Here is an 18,888-nt window from a genome sequence, read left to right as displayed (position 1 = left end):
TAGGGTGGCGATCTCGCTGCGACCGCTCTGAGCTATCTGAAAGGAAGCTCAACGATTTCATCGATTAGAAAACGATTAGAAAACTTTTTATACGGTTTGTGTGTTTTGTTGTCTTTTCAGTCATACTTATACATCTTGCATCATCATGAAGTGAAAGGTTGAAGAAATCCAATTAATGTCGCAGCGAGGTTGCAGCATGGTCGCCGTCTAGTAGAATGCCTGAATGGGCGCCTTAGGACAAGCAGAATGACCAATGGACGAACGGGGCTGTGCGTGAGAGTCGGAATAACATAATAAGCTTGTAGTATTTTGTGGACTTTATTTTCTAATAAAAAAAAAATAGAATGAAGACTTCCATCTTGTTAATCACTGTAAATGTACTATACGTTAGATTATGGCAAGAAACCTAGGAAAAAGTAACATACAAAACTAGTTTAAGGTCCGGTCTACGGACATCTGCACATAACACGTTGTTCCAGCAATCCGCCAATGATTTGTTACTCGGCCGACCGAGCGTGCAAAAAATCCTATTACCGTCTTTTATTGCACCCAGGTGACCGAAAGTAATCAGCCTGTTTTGGCATGATGGGTGATAGGGTGGTCATGGGTCACAGGTATCGAAGTTGCGCGGCATTCCGTCCATCGATACGCTCGCCTTTCCGTTCCACGTACAGATGCAAGGAAGAAATACATTTGACAGGATGTGATGTCTATGAGAGATGGACCGCAAGTAATTTGGGACAAAATTCTTCGTTAGTACAGAAACGCCAAATAAATATTTTTGCCATTTGCACTAAATCGGATCGGATCAACCACTTTGTTATAAAAAATGACAGTAACGCCGTAGAAATTGTACGAAGTACGAAGATACTATGAATAAGCAATGCAATTTTCACAGCGTAGTTGTAGTAGTAGTTTTTGCAGCGTACTTGCTGCATCGGCATTTTCGCCCGGACGCAAACTAGATTCATAGTTTCTTCAAGGCTAGGGCCATTAGATTGAAAAATGACCCTAATAGTTTACGCCAAATCCCTTTCAATGTCTCATATCACATAGATCTTGGAATCGGCCTCGGCCTAACTCACAGTATCGACTGCCTTCACATTCGTAGAGATAAACCAAATGCAGAGCCCGTCTTTTTCCGATATGCATTCTCGCCTCTCCTTTGCAATCGTCAAACCGACTTTTACGACCGATAAATTCCTAGCCCTATAAAGTTCTAGAAACTGGCACAATGCCTGGGTACATCTAGTTCATCTAGTGCGATATTTCATGTTATAAGGCTGAATCACCCTTTTCATTCAGCAGTGATACTACATCAGCACCGTTAAGACTCTGACATCGTATTTTCTCTCACAATCAAAGGGATCCCACTTCTACCGCCTCTTCTTTTATGATACTATCATTTTGACAATTGTGAAGAATAAACTTTAAGGTATGACGTTGTAGACGCCAATATGTAACAGTCAAAAGCATTCTGTGCTAGGAATGAATCAAGAAAATCTGTGTCCTCGGATAACACGCAACTTCTGGTCGTAAAAGTGGTCTCAACTTTACCAAGCGCCATTATTGGCATTAGGTTTGGTATCTCCTCAGTGTCCAGATAAAAGATAGCAGATTATTGGATTTTTCCCATTCGGTGCCGAATGGTTGGAATTGCAATGGATCGTTCATTTTACGCCCCGGCGCGCTCCAACGGTTTGGCATCATCATGTCAGGTTAGCGTTGATGGATGCTTTCTGTGAATTGGTGCGGGTCAAGTATCATCAACACCCATTGGTACGAGAACGGATCCGCTTGACATCTGCGGTAGCATGTCAATAGTTCTTGACCACTCCTTGGTTGAGACGAACGTGACAAAGCTGTAGTCGATATCAATGGAATGGACACAGGGCAGTAGAAGCCTCAGATGGGTCATCTTCCCTCCTCAACCTTTTATGTGAGTTTAACCCATGGCCACGGGACGTTAGGTTCATCCATGTTGCATGGATACCAATACATTCGATTATTTATCTAAATAGTCTTCATAATGTTCTTCCAATAAATAAGTAACAAATAGTATCACCATGAGTTGCAGTGTGTAAAAGATGCACACATGCCTGACACATTTCATCCATGTGAATTCAGTTAGAACAGACGTGTTACTGTTAACTCATAACCCATGCATTTGTGTCGAATTGAAGTCTGCAGTCATGATTGTTTTCTAATCCGTCCAACTCTGACTCTGGATCAAAACTTGTAGACAAGTTCCCGTGACATATGGGTTTTCCTGTATTCTGTTAAAACAGTCTGTCTTAGCTATTGATTCGGTGAAACTGTTAAGTAAGAGAATCGATAAACAGCTGGGTTGAAATCTGGCAAAGCGACAGATTCAGGGCAGGAGGAGGTACTGACAAACGCGACGATGACTCAGTGTCAGGAACGGGACCAGAAACACTTTAAAACTGACACGAAAGGTTATTATGAGGGGACTGGAAGGAACTTTTAATAGTTAGATTGCTTTGCTGGCGACCTTTATCAGATTTGATGAAATTACGTTATGAATAGGTTTCTCTCCAGAATTCCATACGATTGTTCTTCATTAAGATGACATAATGTGTGAAGATTGTTAATGATTATATCTTTTGCGGCAGCGGACGCAACTTTGTATTTGGATGTTTAACGATACATCAATATCCTTTGAAAGACATTATCTATTACGTTATCTATGGCTTCTGTGCAAATTTAATTCATTGATGCAAACGATGATGAATTACCACACAGGAGTATCTTTGAAACATGCATTATAGTGTTTATGTCTACATGTATTTGTCATTTCAACCATCTCGCTATCAAAATAAAACACTTGTCTTGGTAGTGAAAAGGGATACATGTAATCCTGAACGACATTTTACAAGAACGTGAAGGTGAAATCAGCTGATTTTGTAAGTCAGGATTTAGGATTTTACGTCATATTTTTACATTCATGAGGGAAAAGCTGGCATGAAATATTTCACGTGTATGAGAAGACAATGTATGCAAATATCACGACGCAACACAGGTAACATGTGCGTGTAACAGATAAATCACCTGATTCCTCCATCTCAAAGACATCGATGCTGAGGATGATCCTGTGTCTGGGGCTGACGTGGATGTGCCATTCGCACAGACTGTTGTTGGGGTAGTCGAACCCCGGGAACCCTACAGTCTGCAGCACGCCGCAGTCAGACAGAAGGTTCCGGTACCCACCACACCCAGAGTCACCGAACCCCTCCACGGTGCACGGTTCTGCAAAACATGAATGTCCCACGGTTGAATAATATTTTTCAAGCTTTGATCGTACTTAATGATCTATTCTAGTCCTTCGACCGAATCAAGTACTTAAGTTGTTCTTTGAATTCCCAAATATACATATACGTCCTTCAATTTTATAACTTAGTTAACTTTTACAATATGTGGGAAATAATAGTTTTGATGCTATAGGGTATTAATGATTGTGCATTTCATCGATATCGCAAGCAGTCTAAACATCGGCTTTTTGTTTAGATAGATAGATAGATAGATAGATAGATAGATAGATAGATAGATCGTCGATGCCTGCGCTAACCGTTGCCGTAATGAAGCCTCAGAGATTTCTTAAGCTCATCGGGAGAAACCTGGCACCTTCAAAGGGCAAGCAACCCAGTTGCTGGGTTAGTTTATCCCGTGTTGCCACGAAGATGTATGAGTCTATTACCCTCCAGTACGGTAGGAAGATTGGGACCAGTTCTGGGTATTTTGCCTGTTAGATTGAGGGCAGGCTGGTATCAGTTGGTCTCTTTGCTGCTACAAATCGCACAGTACCAGTGGTACGACTCATATATCATGTATTACATACGGCCCTGTTGAGACGAAAGCGAAAACTGCAGATTTCATAACCCACTTTTGTAGAATCTACGCCAACATATATTATCATGAATTAGGTGCATTCTGTATTCAACAATAATTACTTGTAAATTAAATGATGATCCTTTTTGTGCTTGCAGCACAATGTGATAGTTTTGGGTCAAGTGCATTGATGTATGTTATGTCTATAAATAAGTGTTTCGGCAATATTTTCATTCTGTGACTATTTCTTCAAACAGGTGATAAAACGGCTTACAAAACATTGCATTGTCAAGTAGCTATAGCCATGAATCTAGCTGCCATAGACACGTATCTACACGTACACGATATGTACTCTACACCACAATAATGTTTTTTGAAGGTGAATATTCTCTAATGAGCATGCGGTAACAAAGCTTGAAACTTCTCTATCGGAAATAAAGGTCGATCCTCGATGGACCAATTGCTTAAGGCGTTGATAATTGAAAGTCAAGTACACGCCTTGCAATTTCCGTTCATCCATGAACTAATCATACCAGGAAAAATTATATTACTATCGCACTCAATATTGAGCGATCCTTGCAGCTGTCGCATTGCCATTAAGCCTGGTTAGCCGCAACGACCAAAGATCAAGGCGAAGCCCACAAGGTACGCGTCCTATTGGGACACCTTTCAATATTGCAAAATGAAGAACGGTCAAATACAACCCAAATTAAACTGCCTTTGTCATAAAAGTAATAACAGGTAATGGAGTGGTGGGAATCTGCTGCTTATATAAGCGATATTAGAGAAGCCACGACTTAAACTGATTGGACGTCTGACTAAAAGGGATGTGTTAAATAGAAAGTTATCCAAAAATGGAAAAACGTATTATCGTATTGGTAACAATGGAACACGACCGTTTAATACTGGATATCAAACAGTGGTCGTTAAAGGCTGCCAATGTCTCTTAGATGAAACATGGCCATTTGTCAATGGCAATCTAACATGAACAAGCGCTTTAACGTACTGATCTATCTGTACTCATCTTCAAAGAACTTCAACTTCTAGATCTCTTACATGAAGTTTCATGGGCCATGTCGTAAGATGTAATATTCTTTTGTAACAGCAATAAATGTTCAGAGGGGCATGAAGATATCGAAGATCTGTGATTATAAACTTCATTTGGCTAAATTGGAGGAAGTCTTCATAAGGTCAGAATATCCCATAAGCGGCCAACGGCAAATTTCTCCATATTGCACCATGTGTTTCGTCATGCTTTGGGATTACCAACAAATATTGCCGAATCATTCTCAGACTGGACATTAAGGAAGATCATGACGTTGAAATGAGACGTCGAACGATCTGCTGCTGTTAACGGTCATATCAGACACCGGTATGATGAATGACCTTTCCAGGACGTTCAATGTCATATGCTAACCATAATTGACAACTCTGACATCGGTGGCTTCTTGTGGCTTTCACGGCGAGGCCACACGGGGAATGAACTGGGCTCTGATCTTATCTTGCTTTATTTCTGCATTGACCTTTTCTGTACCAGGAGAGTTAGAAACATTTTACGGTAAAATGATCACGAAGCCTTAATAAAGTTAACCCAAGGTGATTGTTAATGTCGAGGGTGGAACATTCCTTGATTGCTGATTGAATGAAATGTATACCTGATATGAGGCTTGTTAAAGCGAAGTCGAAAAGACTTAGAGTTTCCAATGTAACGTCGAAAATGTCCTTTGCTGCCGAAAGTTTCAAACGACTTCCTTCCAGCACCATTGCTAGCGCTGAACTTTTTCTCCCACGCACGCCACCTGTCAGAAGGACTGCTCAAGTTTTCATCCCAACCGCATACATTGTAGACAGGGTTGAAGGGCGATGTCAGAAGAGAACAACACATATCAGTTAATCTGGCTTCCGCGCGATTGGGGTTATTTAGCTTTTCCCAAGGGTATCCCTACGGTCGCAACAGCACAATGAAATCGCTATCTCACGGTGGCGTTTTTGACAATTGACCGATGGGTACTTTGCTGGAGGGCCAAAAGGGATCTGCGTTTGTCAGAGCCACATGGAAAAGATGCACGTTCGCACGAAATAGGAATATTATGAGGGTGTACGATGAATGCTATGTTGTCACAAGGTATGTATATTCATAACGGAATTACCCTTACCTTGGGCGCATAGGCCATATCTTCACGACTGCCTCCATAGTTTATAATTCATAAGAATATGATACAAGTATGTATAAGCCTTTTATCTATACCTGATCACATTCTGTTCACATTCAATACATGTGTACGTGGACATTTGGAACCATTAAAGCTTCGGAAGGTTTTTATTCGTGGCCCATCGATTTTATTTTGCTACCAGCACAAAATATAAGACAGTTGAGTTAGACATGGCCGGAAATGTGTTCCTAACATACATGTAAGCGCGAATGCCGCAGGCTTGTCATTTTGTGACACAGTTGTATAGACCATAGATGCGTATTGGATTTGGGCTACGGTCTTCAGAAAGCCAATTTGGCAGAAAGAGATGAAACCAATTGAAAGTTTTATTACATACGTTTAAATTCTAAACTTGGGCATACTTCTTAGGTTCTTAGTCATTTGTTCTTGCCAAGTTAACCCAAGAGAATAACGTGCCTTGAAAATATGATCAGCAAACGAGGACAAAGTTATGAAACACAAGTCAGTTTCTAAAGTCAGTTTTAACCCGAAACACATGGACCACAACTTCTAACGTCTTCATCTTCTGACGGTAAACTCTGCTTGGGAACTTTCTGAAATCTTTACTGTCAATTTGTTGTCAAATTTTCCTCGCCCTGAAACGTATTTGCAATATTCAAAGTCAAACGAACAGGAAACTTGACTCAATCTTTCGCCGGTAACCGAGTCATTTCCCAGGATAGAGGTCTTGTGCATTTATGTAGAAAGGGCAGCGGGCTGGTTACCACCTCATTGTTCCAGGGAAAACATCAATGCAAAAGGTCAAATCAAACTCTGCCGGCGGGGGCACGGGGTAGACGGGAAACAATTCCCATGTCCGTCACGTGACAGTAAGCAATGAGGTTGCGATGCTCCCATGGAGCTTAATGTTTGATGACCTTTAGCATTCTCATCTTGACGGCTTGTCAAATTAAAAAAAAAGAAGAAGTGAAAAAGAAACACTTTTGGGACAAACTTCGGGAAAGAAGTTGATACCGACTGGTTTTGTAGTGTAAAACATCCAGCTGAACTATTTCTCATTTGCTAAGAAGAAGCTGATTCATACAGAAATGTAAAATGTGAAACAATGCAAAAAGTAGTTCTTAGATAATGTCATCTAGTCACAGTTACTTTAAACTTGTAAGGTGTTTGGACATTTTTTGTGTTCTTTTTAAATCACATTGATCTACATTTCTTAGTTGGCTAGAATTTGGTTAAAGTTTCACATGTCCAGTACGAAGAACGCTATGTAGAACTGTAACCGTTACTACACGTACCAAGTGTGTCAAGGAGACTTGAAACTTATAAAGTGGCAATGGTGGTCTCCTGAGACTAAAGTGCTAACGACATCAGATACCTAGTTTCTGCAGGCGGCTGTAACTTTATTTCTTTGTATCTGGACAATATCCTGTGAGAAGAGTGTTGCCTCGTTAACTCTTCACGGTCTCAATACCAGCCTGAAGACAAACTTGTATCATGGATGATGAAACTTTCCTTCCTCACTGCCCTGTTGTTGGTAATAGATATTTAATGTTAACCTTTCCTTTGTTATCTATCATTGAAGCAGTACGATTAGGATTGCTGCCAGACAAGGTCCAATCTTAATGTACTTTCTATGAGATTCTCCATTGTGCGCGGCTGAAACCTAATTTAGAATTCTTCCTATCAGACACGCTCCGACGAGGCACGCTATTCTGCTTGTGGAAAATTAATCTCTCGTTGATAAGCGGCGCTCGTGAAGTCTTTATAAAGATACCGTCCACGTCCCGTGGTATCGGCGGGGAGCTTCCATCGCCCCGCCGCTCATATCTCCGCTGGGACCGCGGAGCCGTTATGAGTCGTGTGTAATGACTGATGGGTCAATTCATTTTGCTGAATACAGACGTGAGGCAAAGTCATGCGCAGGCTGACACCGTGAGTGGGGAGGTCAACGGCGCTTCACTGAGGTCGTTTTCAAGAGGCTCTTAAATGAGCCATAAGCAATAACTAATTATGTCTGCCGTAATAAATGGAGTCCTCCATCATGGATAAGGACGGCGAACCTTGGGGGCGCTGTTATGTATAATGGCACCATGACTGTGTATCAAATGAATATTTTACACCTGGATCATATCTCTATAGAGGGCGAGTGTGCGCTGAGATACCCCATTTGTAATATTTCACAACTGTAACTTGTCACTTAAAAGAAAGGCCCCTTTCTGAATACATGATTATTAACGCTATTAATACATGGAAGAACTTTGGAAGTTTTGACGGTTCTTATATATATAAAGCAATGTGATACACGTAATACTACATTTGTAAGTCTAAGCAGACTTTATTAGAAGAGGCAAGATTACAGAGTTACAATGCAACCGTTTCCGCGGAAGGGCTTTTGATAAAGTCTTCCATACATTACGACCGGAAGCATGCCCAGTAACTGACTGCACGGTTTTGGATTCACATATTTCACACAGCGTCCATTAACTTACATCGTTTTTCAACGTCACACGAAGTTTCAACGATTCATGTCAACGGGAACGTCAGAATGTTTTTTTAAACGCTCATGTGTCAACTCTATGATCATAGTAGACTCATAGTGCACCAACAGCGTGCGTTTTTCAACCCCTGCAGATTTTTCAGTGAGATATCAACATTTTATATGTTATTTCGAATACAATGTGACTTTCACAACATCACCTAGCACTATCTTACCCCATATACTGTAGATGCATTTAAGTTCGCGTGTTCGCGGTGGTTTTAAGTTTGCGACAGTGCTATAGTCACATACTGCTACAGTATTGGACAAATATGTTCTCGGTGGTTTTATGTTCGCGGTGAAACGGTCGCCGCGAAAACTGCGAACATATCTGCATTTACAGTACTTCCAAGCACTAACATAGTGTAAAAGGCCACTACACCAGAGGATGTTACTGGTTGGTTATATTCTATAGTGTATCGTCCACAGCTATGGTTAAATCAATCACAGTACACCTTTACACAACATGGCTGTTACATCTATCCATTTAATCCAAACCTCTGTCCCAAGACAACCCATAAACAACTTAAATCTATCACAAGAGTGCCATGAAAAGTTACGACACATGGGAAGAGATTATTACACACTTAAAGTAATGACTAACCTTGAGTACAAATATACTTCAGCCTTGCCGTCGGGAGTTCTTCCCTATAGAACCATTTCTCAGCATTCTTTATGAATATCATGAAAGAATGCCATTACTTTTAGATTTATATCTATATTTCATGTAGCCCGGGAAGATCATATAACGCAACAATGCACATATCTTACAGAACAGTGCGTTGCTTATTTCCAAGATGAAGCGGCCGTTCTGCCGATGTCATGAACCCTTCATCGCTCTTGGCCATTTCATAAGTAAGGAATGGCTGATCAGCCTTGGTAATCGCCTCTGGGTGCAAACATCCAATATACCACAGAATATCTAACGACCCAAGACTGTATGGTATTTTCAGGCAGAATGAAACCTTATTAAGTAGTAGCGGAGCTTTTATTACAGGAAAACAAAGATGGAGGAAGTAGGCAAGTATATGGCCTATAGTCATCAGTATATTTACGTTGCGGGAATACATTTCCTTCTGGCATTTTAGTGATATTGCTCCCACTAACAATCTCTCTGACTCTGTTCTCTAGTTACAGACCCTACTCTTCGCTTAGACAGTCTTAGTGGATGATAAAGATATAATATATGTTAAACAATAAAAAAGAGATTCTTCACATTAACAATTTTAGTTATCATCTAAAAATGCTTTTAAACAGTGTTTTTCGGATGTTTGGCGCCTGAGTTAGGACCTGTGTCTCCAACAGTTAAAGCTCTCACTGATTGCCTATAACCCTTCTTGCCAGTATCACCAGAAAAACGTTGACTTTGTCTTGATGAACGGATTAGTTAGTTATAGATAATGTATATTTGATTGACTTATTGTTGAGGAGCGCGTCTTATTGATTTGAAGCTTGCGACAACGAGTCTGGATCATGTCAAAAGTTGGACATGGTTCGTTGATTGTGTTACTGTTTACGACGTAAAATATTGTTCAACATCGTTGTCAAAACGTTCTTTAGGATCAGATCATCATTTTGCTTTAGGGAGGTAAACTATATCTACGTATGCCATGGTCCCCAACGGATAAATGTATCTGTCTGTCGAGTTACTGCAGTAGCTGATTAATGCAAACCGTAAGTGGGTAAAAGATTAAACGTTTTTGGAATTCTAAGTCTTATGTCTTATCAAAGCAGGTATAGATGTTTAGATAACTAGCTAAAACTTTCTGGAATTGGAGTCAGAAGGTGATTCTGTTTTAGGAAACATGTCATGAAAGATTGTCACTTGACATTCAAATAAAGGCGTCTTGCCACGCGCTACGTTTCTCGAAGCGTGGACATACATGTAGTAGCAACGATACCCTTCCCAACGCTAATCTCTCCTTAAGCTCTAGTGTACCATCAGTGATTCTGGAGTGGTCCCTTCGACATATGGGGGCTCGTCTCGCCTTCCGATGAGAGCAGTCGAAGATTGATATCTATTGTAAAGGTTCGTAGAGGGCAACTGGAACTTTTTCATCGGGGATGGTTGTGATTCTCAAGGGAGGGGAACAACGATGTGTTTGTTGCTCCGGCAGTCGATGCGAAATTAAAATGTGAAGCTGTGTTGTAATGATGTACGCCGATGAGGCGTTTTGAATCCAGTAACCATCAGGTGGTTGTGGTGTTCTTGGTGATAGTTTGCCACACGTTTAAACTTTATCATCGATGCATCCACTCCCAAACTGCATTTCAAGCTGCAAAGATTTCCCTCTGTAACCTTCAACATGGATAGCCTCATTTTCAGGCCTTCTGGGCGGCACCTGCGTTTAATTTTCATTTTTTAGGGGTGCACTGATTCGCGATTTTCAGCTTATCGGGGCCGGGATCTTAAGCTGGGGAAATCGTCAGTGGTCCCGATGAGTTGAAAATCGCGAATCAGCGCTCCCCCCAAAAAATAAACATCAGCGCCACCCAGAAGGCCTGCAGAGGAGGCTACAACATGGAGGACTGTGCCATCAAACTTTTACATCCCCTCACGTCTAGGTCACATGTGCGCACTGGCGTCAAACTGGAAATCCTTGGCCATAAAGACATCAATATTGTGGCCGTGATCTATTGGAGTGAGCGGAAGAAAGTATCATGTGGCGCGCGAAGTAAAGCTCAACCTCCATCACGGACTGCTGAAAATGAGAAAAAGATTCCAGCCATTGCCACGGGGATGGTGTACATCCCCTTAAGTCCACCCGAAGGAAGAAAAAATTGGGTTTGGTCACTCCGCAAGAACATCCATCAAATGAATTCTTACTGAGGTGACTGTAAGCTCGGGACGTGCCTGGGCATGAAGGGCGATGATTCAGCCGGCGGCCAAGTCATTAGGTTCGCGGAAGGCAATTATTCAGAACTGTCACGCCCCGGGCGGAGAACAAAGGGCCGGGCAGGGAGAGACGAGCGGAACTTTCCACCTTCGGCAAATGAATATGTTATAGGTTTATCTGTAATGTACTTTGATAAGGAATTGCTTTCTGATCCGTCCCTGTATCAATATAAAGTGAAATTACCATGCAAATTATACGTAAACGTCACGATCAATATCATAAAGATATTTCGTCTATTTTAAGACACTACCTGGAACAGTTTTACGATCCAATGGGTTGATAGCTGAAAGGTAACTTATCACATTTTGCAGGGCGTTTTACGATCGTTACGCCCATCAAAATGCATTTAAACATTAGATCAACAACGTAATAAAACCAACGATAAAGCTAGAATAGATTGGTCTTACACTTTCACCCGACTTTACTACAAGATCTGAACGGACCACGGGGAATTCATTTCTTCAAGTACATGAGTTTTGTAGCTTGTAAACAAATATAGCTATTTTCCCGTTAGTACAGACGCTTTAAGGCGAACTTATTTATGATTTGCCATCATTGTTCATTCATAGACTTGTGTCTGCAATTAAATGATATTACTCTTGTATTATTCGTGACCTTTTAACCTAAGTTTGTATTCTGTTTGTATTCTCCCTTTGAAATCAGCCCTAGTCGGTGGAAGGGACTCCATCTGTACAAAGATTAATATATAAATTAATGCATACATGTAATGACTAGGTGTGTAGTGCCTGTAAATATGAACACTTTGATACAGCAGGTGCTACAATAACCACACTTGTCGCCGATACAGCAATACATTACTACATACATAATCATTACTGTAGTGGCCTAGCTTTTGAGCACTATACAACAATCAGCTGTAAGCTATATCAAAGGGTTTAAGATGTACAAGATAAGATAAACGTGTTTCACATGACAGGTAAAAATGAAACGTCTTAACAACACTCTATTACCAACCTAAAGTAATAACTCAAGGTGTATATGATCTAGATTATCGACATTTAATGACTCTGTAATTTTTCCTATCAAGACTTAAAATGAGCTAATATGAGCCTGAATTTTTCGTAATAAGGAAATCCATAAATTAGAGGAATTTGATTATTACTCATAATAGTACATTTAGGCTATATGGAACCTCTATCTTAAATCACCCCCATATAACTAAGTGATTTAGAAAACTGGTTTCAAAACCATTAGCACTTGCCTATAACTTTATGTGAAAAGAAGACAAGAAATCAAATATTTATCGCACTAGTGATGATATCTTTATCTTAAACACTAATAAAAAATAAACATAATGTTCAAATGCATTTCATTCCTGTGGCGTAGTAATCTTATGTATAACTAGCATCTCCAAGAATAAATGAATACAGGTGAAAAACTATAGATAATGATAAAAGTAAAAGCAGAGCATTAATCTCGAGGTTGGCGTCTATGTTGAATGAGCAAAGCGTTAGGAATCATCAACTTCAATCGATATCCGTAGAAGTGGCATAGAAAATGAAACCATTCATAAAATAGAGTACGGTAAACTTAAGGTAGACATGCGGTCATACACTAAAGTTTGTGAGACTGAAGAAAGTTAAAAAAGACAAATCGCATATCATGTTATACATATAGATAATGTTATCAACTTCATTCTATTTAAGACGTTCATATGGAATTGAAGAAATCTATAGAAGAATATATCAATACTATTATTGCATCTTTTATAATTTACAATTGATCCTGCTGTTGGAAAAACAAAGTATCAGCTTAGCTAAACAAACCGTAATTAATGCCGTGCCATTTACGTTCACTGGAAAGTCCCACTGGGCCCATCAGTCTTCGCTGCCTATCTATTAAAGTACTTAAGATTGATGAGGTAAACAATGAAACACAACATCCAATCTTGTACCATATGGCACAGGAAACTTTTAGTCTCCTGTTGTGATAAAATCTATTTGTTGGGTCTACTTGCTTCACAAAGATATGATTGTATATTTCTACTATGATATTTCTCTCTATGTTTAGAGAAAGAGAGTGGTAAATATGTATAGTATGGACACAGAAAAAAAGAAAGAAGAAGAGAGAGTGGGTTTATAACATCTTTTGGTGTCTATTAGAATATTTTGAACATGTCAATAAGATATTTTCTATTTGATATTTGAATTCCATTGCTGTCAAGAAAATGTTTTTTGAGATGATTTTGTATTTTATCTTCAGACAGTAGCGAAGAAGTCATCAAAGGATACCATTCTACGGAGGTCATACTTAAGGCACATGGCGTAATGGTCTTAAACTTTTTGATTATTTCATATGTTCGAATCCCATTCTGTTTCAGTCTGTGGTAATGATCTATTGTCATAGTTGAGATGGCGGTAACAATATTAGAAATATTATTAGTCTCATCCAATCATATATAATCACTTACTATAGATTGACAGTAATTATATCATGTACATTTAGGTAATTGTACTCCAGATCGTTCTATATCCGTAGTCTATTCACTTACTACTTGGGAATTTGTGGATGAGATCATTCTTAGAACTGACTGGTGCTTAGTTCCGTGCGCAGCAATTCGGCGACTTAAAAGCTAGCTCCTGCTGGAATGAATCGTGCTACCTTTCCGGTATGATTAATTGGGTATGTAACAATTAGAATAATCGCGCTAATTGATTTTCAGATGATTAATAGATACGCATTTGCAGATTACTTTAGGTTGATTAAGTTGGATCGTGTGAGCATGGCGATTTGAAATGGTCCATTATGAACGAGCCCGGGGCCGTAGAGTGGTCGAATATTGAAGCAAACTGACGCGCATTGTGCGGAAAACTCATTTCGCAGTGTACAAGATAGCCGCGTCCTCTGAGAAATAAGGTTCTTTTGTGACTGGAGAGACGTATTTGTCATGGTAAAACCGGGTATACTACCATCTGAGAAATGAAACAGTCGGGCAAAGTGAACAGCTCCCCTCACGGGAGACGCATTGTTAGCCTACAGGTACGGGAAGTTGTGGATGCGGTGATTATTCAGCTATATCAGACTTGTCAAGTCCATGGCTGGGGGACATTATGCCGAGGTTTGAAGCCCAGAGGAAACCACGATCGACATAACAAAGTTTGTGGACATATTTTTCACATCAATCGCTTCTTTCCACATGAAAAAAAACCCTGTACGGTGTAATCTATCTGTTTTCATTGATGAATATCATACCCCACTCACATAAAACCATGGAAAGTTTGCGCTACCATGCGAGTAACGTACTATACGTCGGTGACATTTGCGGCTGGCAGGATGTAGTTAATCATCGTCAGCATGCCTTGTTCTTGTCGACTGATGCAAAAGGCAGGAAAAGTCGAAAGTATCGCCCATCATATATCATCTGCACTCCAGTGATACCGTCCGTACACGCACAGGTCAATATATCAGGAGGCATGTGATGTACATGTGGCATTTTCATGATGCCTGTCAAACAACGACAAAAATATGTTGTTTTAATTTGTTAAACTCATCATTTGTTAGCGTCCCCTATGCTGACAATACCTTATTCCCTTAATGTAAAGTTTTGTCCTGGAGCAAGTGAACACAAAAAAACCCCTCAATATTGGATATTGTAAATTTCTTTTTACACAACCATAAAATCTCACCTAGCTGCTAACGTTTCGGTGTCTGTCAGACACCTTCTTCAGAGCCTCTGACTGGAGTACTGCTTCTCGCCGCTATAAGCGTCAGCAGGTGAGATTTACTGGTTGTGTAGAAATAAATCTCCAACTTTCATATGTTCTACCAACCTGATGAAATTATTTACGGAACCCTCAATATCATTTTACCTTTCAGAATGCCATGGAGAAAAGTTTTTTGGACCTTGGTGTTTGAAAAGCCAATTCGTTTCTCTCTTTAAGCTAAAAAAATCTGACAAAGGTACAGGAGTGGTCTATGAAATATCATATTAAGCACAAATACTGCCCGCACAAACGTTTTCATCACGGAAGCTGTTGGCACACGACGGCCGGACAAGCAGTCCATGAATTACCCAGAACATATTTGATATTAACCTCAATGTCAAGACAGTTGGTAAAGCAATATTACCTTCAAAGGCCTGAAATGAATTATGAATGACAGCCTAGAACCTCACGTCAAATCTAAAATGTATGAGGTTGCCTGAAGAAAGTGACATTAGGCTTGCCGGAAGTTGAAAAGCCCTTGTTGTGGGATTGGGAGGGGTACTCCAAAAGCTTGCAGATTTCCTTCCTTGAAGGGCACCTCACAGTATAACTAATAAGGAGCACCCTGCGGTGATATACATTACTTTCTTGTGGATGGATCTGCATCTGGGGCAGTAGGGGTCAGCATTGATGTTATTGTTTTACGTGTAAATGATATCATGACCTTGAAAAAAATCTGAATTGAGTCATTAGATAAAGATATAAACAACATCAATATTTCATTGCTGCGCGCACATGTTAATCCATAACAATTGAGGCATTCATATGCATGTTTAAATGCTACATAGCAGCTGTCTTCTTCCAAGAAGTCTTCAGGTCATGTGACCTTACACAACGTCTATTTTCCTCTGAAGTGAAAACTCGCCTGGTTCAATATACATGTACACTTCCAATGTCCGGAAAATGTCATACGACGCGTTGCGGCCGGTGCTTATAAAATTATTAAGTTTGCGATTTCCTAAGTTTGAACGCACCTGAATATTTCGGTTCTTCACAGTTCCCCGGCCTCTATTCCACTGTACAGCGATTGCGCTGCGATCTCACTGTGACCTTCACTGGGTATGTGTATTTGTCAATTGTAATATCATACAAAATCTAAAAGTATGACTGAAAAGACACCTAAACATGTATATGAAATACTCGTTTTTTATCCATAAAAATCATTGAGCGCTCTGCCAAAACGCTTGGTCGCAGCGAGGTTGCCGCTTTAGATGAATGGGGCATTGCCACCGAATCCTTTTAAACTTGCAATCATGAGAGGAACAACGGGGGTGATATTGCCCATATTACGGCCGTGTATAGGAAATAAAGTTCCATTCCATACAGGTTGAAGCGTGACAGGTAATATTGTCCAGGTAAATGATCCCGGGCTTACCAGAGATCAGCGTTATGTCAGTCAATCTGCGCTCATGAATACTCATGTTAAATATCTGGGCTCCTCAAGCACCACTTCCGTCGCTCGAGCAGAAAGGAAACGAAATGCCAACCGGCTTTCATCACATGGTGAGGATGTCACTTACAAGGGCATCTTATTGCAAAGGTTGTCGCGGCGGGCGCGGGATGAATAATGGGAGGCGCATCTAGAGATGTCTGGTGCCGAGGAGGAGCAGGAAGGACAGCCCGGTGATAAAGAGCGCATGTCAGCTCAGCTGAAGCGGAAACTACCGAAATGTCGAAGTGCCACTTAATGTTTATGTCACGATCTCCGGCCGGTCTCCTCCGATCTGTGCAAAACTTCGATAGGCTCATATACACTACAACCCGTAGGCTGCTTTATCCTTACTATAACGAACATAGAAATATGTGATTAGCTTGTTTAATTTCGTACTATTACAACCCGAAACAAGTAGATTCACTCCTTGGTTTTAATTGGCATAGACACAACTGAAGACGTAGGACTTAGCAGAGAAGAATGATTTAGCTGAGTTGGCAAAATAAATGAGACACTGCACGCTTAGAGATTCCAATGACAATGAGCAATGAACCTTGGTATTTAGTATATTCGGGCATCTATTCTCAAGAAACTGGCGTCGAGATCAGGGCAGTCAAGTGAAAGACATCTCTAGGTGTGCAGTTTTTCTATCGTTGATGATCAGACTACATGATTTACATGATGTTCCTTCAAATGGCCTTTAAAGATCCAAGTAATCAGTCCACAAGGAATTCGCGAATACTTTGGGCTATGGCCAATTGACAGGAAAGCGAACGTCTTGAGATTTGTACCAAGTAATGAGCTCCAGGATCACATGGATTGTGTGGATGAGATATTAATATTGATATTAAGTCTGATTTCTTTGTTATATGAGCCTGTTATCTCCACGGATTTCTGGCTACAAGAGCTATGGATCAATCTGCGGCCTCGTATGATCTCGTCAGGCTTCTGAGGTCATCTCCTGCAGCGTTCTAGGCTCTCAATGATATCATCGTTGCCCTCGACTGTACACCAAGCCACCGTTAGGGAGTAGAAGGTATAAATAAGGTTCTTCAGTTATACTACAAGTCGTAGTTGTCCCATCATCGTTGGGTAACACATTATTTCCTTGCAAAGGCTTTGAGTCGTTATGGAATTCGGGCTAATACCAGGTGGCGGCAGACGGTCTTTAGTTTATCAGAGGTGCTTTATCCCCGAGCAAAAGCAACACAAAACGATAGATCTTATACAATATATCATTTCTCAAGGGTCAGAGATCGATACTTTTTCGAAGTTCACCTTCCTGCAATGTTGGCCACTGAACAAAGTAATAACAAGGCATTAATGGTATGGCATATACTTTTGAATGAGGATGATCTTGGGTTTCAACGATAACCTGACAAAAAGTGGTAATATGTAATAAGTAGAGGCAAAGCGTCAAACGGGTACAAGGTAATTACCTTCCTGCACCATTGGTCACTGGACAACAGTAGTAAAAACGAAACATTAATGGTATAGTGATTCTTTTGGATGAGGATGATCTTGGGTTTCAATGATAACCTGACAAAAAGTGGAAATATGCAATAAGAAGAAGAAAACGTCAAACGGGAAAAAAATCATTATCGTCCTGCACCGTTGGTCACTGGACAATAGTACCAACGAGAAATTGATGGTATAGCATATTCTTTTGAATGAGGGTGGCCTTGGGCTTCAACGATAACCTGACAAAATGTGGAAATATGTAATAAGTAGAAGCAAAATGTGAAACGGGAAAAGGTAATTATCATAGTTATTGGAGGATGTTAATACTGGTATGGATGTACTTGCTCAATACCTCATACCGTTTATGCTTCCACAGCAATATCATAGGGGAGCATAATGCCGTATATATCGACAACCGATGCCGTGGCCACAGAAATTGGAAGGAAAATTAAATAACCTGTCACTGCCATGTCGAATTTATATGTGGTAGTCGCCCTGGAATGTCAAATGTAATGCCGGATGGGTCAAGGCTACAGACGGAAGGTTGATGAGCAACGCCATAGAGAAGAGCAGGTCACACCTTGCGCCCCTAATGTTTCTTAACCCTATCTAGACCGGGGGGGGGCTAAAAGTGCCCGCGCCAACTTTGACATCGTATAACTGCCAAACGACGTATGGCAGGACAACCAAACTTGGTGACTTTTCCTAAAATTTAGTTGGCAACAATATTATGATAAAAGTATAAGTTTAGCATTTTTCGTGTTGCCATGGCAACGGGTTTCTAAAGAGGCATTTTATGCAAATTTCACTAATTTCG

The 18,888-nt window shown here is 40.4% G+C and overlaps 1 protein-coding gene across 1 annotated transcript in view; it reads right to left on the bottom strand.

Moving 5' to 3' along the window:
- LOC136443271 (uncharacterized) overlaps window positions 1-18,888 on the bottom strand; it is an 80,815-nt gene that overhangs the window by 34,761 nt on the left and 27,166 nt on the right. Inside the window, exon 2 of the mRNA XM_066440441.1 lies at window positions 3,070-3,267. Coding sequence (XP_066296538.1) covers window positions 3,070-3,267 — 198 coding nt within the window. The remainder of the gene's footprint in view (window positions 1-3,069; window positions 3,268-18,888) is intronic.

This window comes from Branchiostoma lanceolatum, chromosome 10 (assembly GCF_035083965.1).
Source record: "Branchiostoma lanceolatum isolate klBraLanc5 chromosome 10, klBraLanc5.hap2, whole genome shotgun sequence".
Classification (NCBI taxonomy): Eukaryota; Metazoa; Chordata; class Leptocardii; order Amphioxiformes; family Branchiostomatidae; genus Branchiostoma; species Branchiostoma lanceolatum.
The sequence above is the reverse complement of the archived record's forward strand: the minus strand, read 5'-3'. Positions and strand labels throughout refer to the sequence as shown.